Here is an 8,940-nt window from a genome sequence, read left to right on the forward strand (position 1 = left end):
ATGGTGAAATTAGAATCAGGTGTTTTCAGTGGAATTAATGGGGTGATCTGCTTTATTTAAAGAACAAAAATCTATGAAGGTCTGATCTTCACACTACATGCTTGTGGAAGTGTACGATAACCAAGAAGAAAGGAGATTTCTGAGGACCTCAGAAGAAGACGTTCTGATTCTCATCAAGCTGATAAAGGTTACACGACCATCTGTAAAGAGTTTGGACTCCATATCCCATATCTGACAAACTGTGTACAAAGGGAGAAAATACAAGAATGTTATTACTCTCTTCCAAAGTGGTGTACCTATAGTGATCACACCGTGAGAAGAGATGGGTCAACCATTTTGGCATATACTGGGTTCAATCCAAATATTTCAAACTGGATAAAATTTTAGGTCTATAACAAAACAAACCAAATGTCTATTGACTAGGGTAGAGCCAGGGCCGCCATCAGGAATTTTGGGGCCCCATACAGTCTAAGTGTCTGGGCCCCCCCCCCCCCACACACACACACACACACCATTTTAAAACTACTTTATTTTGCGACATTGCCCCCTGTACCTATAAATGATGTCCCCTGGCGCCTGCAGCAGTCATTGTGCCCAGTGAGCAGCGCCGAGCTCCAGCTCCTCGCATGGGTGCAGTACTACCCGCTCGCCGGCTTCAATACGAGTAGTACTGCGCCTGTGCGAGGAGCTGGAGCTCGGCGCTGCTCACTGGGCACAATGACTGCTGTGGGCGCCCGGGGGCCGGCACACGGTGGCGGGCCAAAACCGGGCCCCAGGCCCGGTTTTAGACAAAGTGGGCCCTGGGAAAAACTAAAAGAGGGGCCCCCATATCCTGACATACCAACACCATCATATTCAGTCATTTCAGTAGTCAGGGCTGCACTTCCAGCGGCATTGATATAGTCTCAAAAGATCAGGAATACAAAAGAAATTGTAAAGATATATATAGTTGTGAAACTGCTATGTGTGTAACGCTATACTGGGGAGAATTATTACCACTATACAGACAATTACCAAACAATACACATCATGTATAGACCAACAACACATCTATACAGGGACCAGATAGTACACGACCTCCACACTGTGACAACCTCCACTACATTGCATAGTGAATCAAAGACAATAGCCAAGCACTACACAGACTTCTAACCTAATAAACATCACATCAACTAAAGGGTTTTCTTGTCCCAAATTGATTCTTTTATACTGATAACCTATCTACAGGACAACTCATCGGCATGTCAGTATATAATCTATCTACAGAACGGCTCATCAGAATGTCAGTATATAATCTGACAGGGTTCGACACCCGAACTCCACACAGATCAGCTATACTAGCAGCTTCCTGGTGCCAGATGCTGCTTGTGGACAGGATGCCTCAACGCTACTATTCAAGTAATAGGAGCGGCGCTGAAAAACCCAGAAACACCACTTTACAGAGGATGGCGCTGCTGTGCCACTCCTATTACTTGAATAGTAGCAGTGCTGCATCCTGTCCACTATAAGCTGTCAGCACATGGAGGCCGCTAGAACAGACAGACCCGACAGATCACATACTGAAGTCCTGTCCTGTGGATAGATCATCAGTATCAAAAATCAGTTTGCGGCTAGAAAACTCCTTTTAAAATAGTAAATTAATAAAACCCATTTTGCCCATATGCAATAGAAATCACCACCTTTAGTATCACCTTATGAGATATTATAGCTCCCCCTTATAAATAATAGTCCCCGATTATGAATAATAGTTCCCCCTTAGAAATAATAGTTTGTCTTTATAAATAATACCCCCTCCTCTATCAGGAATAGCTTCCCATTATAAGTAATAGATCCTTCTTACAAATAGCCCCCCTTATAAATAATAATTTCATCAGCTTCATTAATAATAATAATCCCTCCATATGAACTATAATTCCCCAGCTGACCTTATTATTAATAGTTCCTCCTTATAAATAGCCCCTCTTATATATATATAATAGTTCCCATAACCTTATTAAGGGGGCATTCACATGGAGTAACGCGGCACTGATTCTGCACTATAACTCGTGTTAGAATCAGCGCTGCAAAACAGAATCCCATTGAGTTCAATGGATTCCATTTAACGCACGTAACACATTGAAGGCAATGGGTTAAAAGGCCTCCCATTGATTTCAATGTGTTACGCGCGTTAAAATGGAACCCATTGGACTCAATGGGATTCTGTCTTGCAGCGCTGATTCTTACACGAGTTATTGTGCCAGATTCAGCGCTGCGTAACTCCGTGTGAATGCCCCCTAATAATAGTCCCTTCTTTTATATATAGCTCCCTCATTAATATTCCCCACCCGCCTTATTATTATTAGTTCCCTGTAATAAATAATAGTTCCACCAACCTTACTAATATAAGACCCTCCTTATTAATAATAATATTAATAAGGCTGGGGGAACTATTAGTAATGAGGGGGGCTAATAGTTCCCCCAGCTAGTAAGTAATATATCCTCCTAATTATTAATAATAGTTCCTCTGTCTTCTTATATATCTATCTATATATATCTATATATATATCTATGTATATATATATATATATATATATATATATATATATATATATATATATATATAAACTCCCTCCCACTCCCAGATTTATTATGAATAGTTTCTTTTTATACAAACTCCCCCCTAGACTTATTAATAGTAGTTTTTCCATATATATACACACATATATACAGTCCTATGAAAAAGTTTGGGCACCCCTATTAATCTTAATCATTTTTAGTTCTAAATATTTTGGTGTTTATAACAGCCATTTCAGTTTGATATATCTAATAACTGATGGACACAGTAATATTTCAGGATTGAAATGAGGTTTATTGTACTAACAGAAAATGCGCAATATGCATTAAACCAAAATTTGACCGGTGCAAAAGTATGGGCACCTCAACAGAAAAGTGACATTAATATTTAGTAGATCCTCCTTTTGCAAAGATAACAGCCTCTAGTCGCTTCCTGTAGCTTTTAATCAGTTCCTGGATCCTGGATAAAGGTATTTTGGACAAACAATTCAAGTTCAGTTAAGTTAGATGGTCGCCGAGCATGGACAGCCCGCTTCAAATCATCCCACAGATGTTCAATGATATTCAGGTCTGGGGACTGGGATGGCCATTCCAGAACATTGTAATTGTTCCTCTGCATGAATGCCTGAGGATTTGGAGCGGTGTTTTGGATCATTGTCTTGCTGAAATATCCATCCCCGGCGTAACTTCAACTTCGTCACTGATTCTTGAACATTATTCTCAAGAATCTGCTGATACTGAGTGGAATCCATGCGACCCTCAACTTTAACAAGATTCCCGGTGCCGGCATTGGCCACACAGCCCCAAAGCATGATGGAACCTCCACCAAATCTTACAGTGGGTAGCATGTGTTTTTCTTGGAATGCTGTTTCTTTTTGGACGCCATGCATAACGCCTTTTTTTATAACCAAACAACTCAATTTTTGTTTCCAAAATGAAGCTGGCTTGTCCAAATGTGCTTTTTCATACCTCAGGCAACTCTATTTGTGGCGTACGTGCAGAAACGGCTTCTTTCTCATCACTCTCCCATACAGCTTCTATTTGTGCAAAGTGCGCTGTATAGTTGACCGATGCACAGTGACACCATCTGCAGCAAGATGATGCTGCAGCTCTTTGGAGGTGGTCTGTGGATTGTCCTTGACTCTTCTCACCATTCTTCTTCTCTGCCTTTCTGATATTTTTCTTGGCCTGCCACTTCTGGGCTTAACAAGAACTGTCCCTGTGGTCTTCCATTTCCTTACTATGTTCCTCACAGTGGAAACTGACAGGTTAAATCTCAACTTTTTGTATCCTTCCGCTGAACAACTATGTTGAACAATCTTTGTTTTCAGATCATTTGAGAGTTGTTTTGAGTAGCCCATGATGCCACTCTTCAGAGGAGATTCAAATAGGAGATCAACTTGCAATTGGCCACCTTAAATACCTTTTCTTATGATTGGATACATCTGGCTATGAAGTTCAAAGCTCACTGAGGTTACAAAACCAATTTTGTGCTTCAGTAAGTCAGTAAAAAGTAGTTAGGGGAATTCAAATCAATAAAATGATAAGGGTGCCCATACTTTTGCACCGGTCAAATTTTGGTTTAATGCATATTGCGCATTTTCTGTTAGTACAATAAACCTCATTTCAATCCTGAAATATTACTGTGTCCTTCAGTTATTAGAGATATCAAACTGAAATGGCTGTTGCAAATACCAAAATATTTAGAACTAAAAATGATTAAGATTAATTGGGGTGCCCAAACTTTTTCATAGGACTGTATATATATATATATATATATATATATATATATATATATATATATATATATATATATATATAATATATATATATAAGCTAGTCTATGGGGACTATTATATAAGGGGGTATGTATATCCTATCTCCCCATCATTATATAATAGCTCCCCTAGGGATATTAACAATAAACCCTCCTTATAAATAGCCCCCCCTCCCCTTATGTTACCCTGAAATTATTAAAACTAATCCCTGTTAGTAAATATATGACCCCCACAATACAGTCATTTCATTTCTAAAAAAAAAAAAAAAATGAAAGTTTCCCTCACCTTCCCAGGCTCCTGCTGTGTCCTGGGGCTGAAGTCTCTCTTCCTCGGCAAAGGACCTGTGATGACGTCACTAACCACGCCCCCTCACAGGTCTTATGCCGTTTTCTATGCAGTGACACCTATGTAGAGCAGGGACTACAACGTCCTGTTCTATCACAGACGTCAATGGCCACGCTTGAAACTAGGGCTCCCCAGGTCCGGACTCACTGGGCACAATGACTGCTGCGGGCGCCAGGGCCCGGCACACGGTGGCGGGCCAAAACCGGGCCCCCCTCACTTTTCAATTTGGCCGGGCCCCTGACGCCAGTAGCAGTAATACTGCCCTATCGGCGGCCCTGGGTAGAGCAATCGGTTTCGAAAAGATCGGATCAGATTAGTGTTACAGATCATAGATAGGTGTGAGGGAGCAGATACAGTATGTGCTGCTGTATACAGAGTGTAGTGCAGCTCCTGTTAGTGACAAATCATTGTTAGGGACTAGAGATGAGCGAGTACTATTCAAACCTCCCGTTTCGAATAGCATGCACCCATAGGAATGAATGGACGCAGCCAGCACACAGGGGGTTAAGCAGCCAGCCACCGGCAAAGTCTGCGTGCCGGCCACTTCCATTAATTTCTATGGGTGCGTGCTATTCAAAACTGCCATTTCGAATAGTACTCGCTTATCTCTATTAGGGACTTCCCATACAACTATGGCTGTATAAGTCTCCACACACCTGAAAAGGTGGTATCCCCATAATCTGGACTTTTTTTGGAAATACATTTAAATTTTTTTCACTAAATACATAACTTCTGCTCTAACAGCAAAGCACAGATTCTACTTGCAGAAATCTGAAGAAAAAGTAGCCTCCGCTAATTAAAAAAAAAAAAAAAATCTACTTTACTGAAGAAGTTTTTATTGTGTGTTAGGTTCACCCAATATACAGTTTATCCTGCAATAGTCTAAAAATAAATAAATATTTTTTAATGATCTACTCTGCTCACCAAATATACAATGTGACGGAGAGTTATTGATCTTAAAAAATGTATTTAGATCATTTTTAAGATTTTTTTTTTTTTGCTGTACATATATATATATAGGATAGATGGAAAGAATTTAAAATTCTGTTATTTAAATATTTAAATCTGAAATTTCTTGTAAAAACAAAACAAAACAGCAACACATAAGTGCAACAAAAGAAAATCTGTAAAAAAAAAAAGGGTAGGGGACAGGCAATAGGAGGCGGATGAACAAACGTGTGTAAATACTACTAACCATAGGAATGTGGGTGGCAACAGCAACACTACTTTTAGTCTTTTGTGGCATTAGTAGCTGAAAATGAAGACACATTTTTGATTACCTAGCTTGGTGTTAGGATTGGGTCCCGCAGGTTGCTCTCCCGGCGCACAGCGTCACCTGCGGGTCAGTCTAAGTCCAGCTTTCACCCTACTGAGCATGCTCAGACTTTTGGAGGTGCTCATAAGCTAAGTGTCATTTCTACCCTACTATTGGGTGGGGTCTTCCCTTTAAATAGTGTGAGCCAACGCCCACTGGTTGCTCACACTTTGACTAATGTTTGACTAATATTTGATTGAAAGTCCACGGAAGTTGTTTATGACAGTAGTACAGGGACAGGCTCCAGCATTGCAGGCAGGTTGTCAGACTAGGCCGCTGTATGGGGTTTCTCTGCTTCTATCTGGGCGCTGTTAGTTAGGACCTGTAAACCCTGAACTGTCTGCTCTACATCAGGGCTAGGAGCAGTAGACACTGTTCCAGCCTGTGGAGCTGCAGCAGGTTTGGACTCTGAGATAGCCTGTGTCGACTGTCAAACTTACTTGGTAACTCCTAGCTGTTGCAGGAGCATGTTTGTTGCTGACTTGGGGTGAGTTAACCCTTGGCAGCCTTGTTTGTTTCAGAAACTGTTTACATTGACTACCGCACCACACCACTGCCCGTGTCTGTTGCACTCTGTTCACAGTGAGTACCGCGCCGCACCTCAGCCAGTGTTGTTTCACCCTGTTCACATTAGTTTCAGACATACAGCCGCCCACTGGGCCTGTGGACCTCACTGCAGTGTTCTGCAGACTACAGGTTCTGTCATTTAAAAAAAAATATATTATTTACATATCTACACAGAACCGTGACACTCAGTCACCTCAGTCACAGGAGGATATCGCAGCCAAGAGTGATGGGATCTTGAGTCAGGCTTCTGTGTGTTCCTCATACTACTTCATATCAAATAGGTCCTTTCTGCACCGGCAATCATGTCTCCTTTTTCTTCACTGACACAGGTTCCCAGTAGTGATGTGGTAGTTGATGAGAAAGCTATTTTTCCCCACAGTCTTTCTCCTATTTTTGATGAGCCAGTTGGAACATTCAGCAGAGTTTGCAAGTAGAGGAGGAAGTATTTTGGTGGTGGAGTTAGTAGTGGCAGGGGGTGTGATATTACTACTACTGATAGTCAGTCTGTTAGAGGAGCTAGGGGGGAATCTGGGGGTGAAAATCTTGAGAGTGTGCATGGCCATGATATGTCAGAAACAAATAAATAAGATAATAACATTGCTGGTGATGGTTAATTTGTGAATAGGACCTGGCAAAAGGTTCAGAGTGGTAAAGTAATATTAGGTGAACAGGAGGGTGTCAGTGGTGATAAAAAAGATTCTAGCGGCCACTAGAAAATGGCCTCAGACATGCACAGTCGGCTCTACACGAAGGCCAATGGCTGAGCCAACTGTACATGCCTGGGATTATCAAGACCAAAGTCGGAAGAAGACGCAGGGAGAGGCATTCCTGAAGAAGGAGAGGAGATTTTTCAAGCAGCATTGGTGAAGCCCTCAGTGCTTCAAGAAAAGTAATTTGGATACAGAAGAAAACTTGGATATCTACAGAATGGTGGCATGAAAAAGACTTCTAGGAAGGAAAAGAAAGGCTAAGATTAAGGGAAGTGCAGAAGGATCTCCCATCAATGCTCCATGTGCCGTCAGGCTAACAACCCCATTTATTGGACTTTTTAAAGGCTTGCTTAATCTGTCCATTACTCAGACTGTAGATGATGGGATTGAGCAGAGGAGTTACTATATTATAGAGCAGGGACAGGAATTTCTTTACAGTTTGTGTATTTGGAAATAGATAGATAGTGAGAAGTGACCCATAATATAAGGAGACCACGGCCAGGTGAGAGCTGCAGGTGGAGAAGGTCTTCTGTCTCCCAGTTACAGATGGGATCTTCAGTATAGTGAGGATTATATACACATAGGACACCACAATGACAGTAAATGGAGCGACTACATATGGTAGTATCAATATTATGTCTATTAGTTTAACGAAGAAACTGTCTGAGCAGGCAAGCTTAAGTAAGGGATCAAAGTCACAGAAGAAATGGTCAATGATGTTTGGTCCACAGAACCACAAATAACTCATAGATACTGAAACAGGCAATATCACAGGAAATATCATCCCCCAACACAAGAGAACAGATCTTATACAAAATGTGAGGTCTATGACCAAGGTGTAATGCAGGGGGTGACAGATGGCCTGATACCGGTCATAGGACATCACCGTCAGGAAAAGACTTTCCAATATTTCTGAGGCTGAAAAGAAATAAAATTGTATCAAACAATTGATAAAAGATACAGAACTCCCATCATACAGCACAACTTGGAGTGTGTTGGGTACAATGGTGGTGGAGAGTAAAATGTCTGTCAAGGAGAGTTGTGTGAGGAAGAAATACATGGGGGAGTGGAGGGATCTGCTGTAGGACACCACCAGGATGATCAGGAGGTTTCCACATATTGTCACACAGTAGATGAGCAGCAGCACGAGGAAGAAATAAATCTTAAAAGTTTGCAAGTTTGGAAATCCTAAAAGCCAAATCTCAGTCACGGTGTTGGAATTGTTGGGTCGCATCTTCTGGGCTGAGAATGAGGAGAGATCACTTTGTAGTTTACTGGAGCGACAGGGCAGAGATTGTGCCGATCAGATGATGAGCTCTTGGAGGTACTGACCAGTTGTGGAGGCGAAACTCAAACAAGAAAACAGAAAGAAAAACAAAGAGAACCTGAATAATATCCGTAAGGTCTATTGTGTGAGCAGTGTGAGAACAAGATAAAGATTTGGACAAAAAATGTTCCACTCGTACAGAAGACAAATAATATGTAATAATTAGAGATGAGCGAGTAGGTATTCAATCGAATATTACGGTATTCGAAATACTCGTACTCGATCGAGTACCACTCGCTATTCGAATGGAAAAGTTTGATGCAGAAACAGCATTGATTGGCCGAATGCTATACAGTCGGCCAATCAACGCTGGTTCTTCTCCTACCTTTAGAAGTCTTCTCCGTG

At 41.4% G+C, this 8,940-nt stretch overlaps 1 protein-coding gene across 1 annotated transcript; it reads right to left on the reverse strand.

Moving 5' to 3' along the window:
• Positions 1-7,581: 7,581 nt before the first annotated feature.
• LOC142204253 (olfactory receptor 11L1-like) lies at positions 7,582-8,502 on the reverse strand. Its single transcript, XM_075275563.1, has one exon. It carries the CDS (start codon positions 8,500-8,502, stop codon positions 7,582-7,584), a length of 921 nt encoding a protein of 306 aa, XP_075131664.1.
• Between the last annotated feature and the right edge of the window lie 438 nt (positions 8,503-8,940).

The sequence above is a fragment of the Leptodactylus fuscus genome, chromosome 5 (assembly GCF_031893055.1).
Source record: "Leptodactylus fuscus isolate aLepFus1 chromosome 5, aLepFus1.hap2, whole genome shotgun sequence".
Lineage (NCBI taxonomy): Eukaryota > Metazoa > Chordata > Amphibia > Anura > Leptodactylidae > Leptodactylus > Leptodactylus fuscus.

What these genes read in the sequence shown, in the direction of transcription:
- LOC142204253 (XM_075275563.1), bottom strand. Translation starts at nt 8,502, where the DNA reads ATGCGACCCAACAATTCCAACACCGTGACTGAGATTTGGCTTTTAGGA.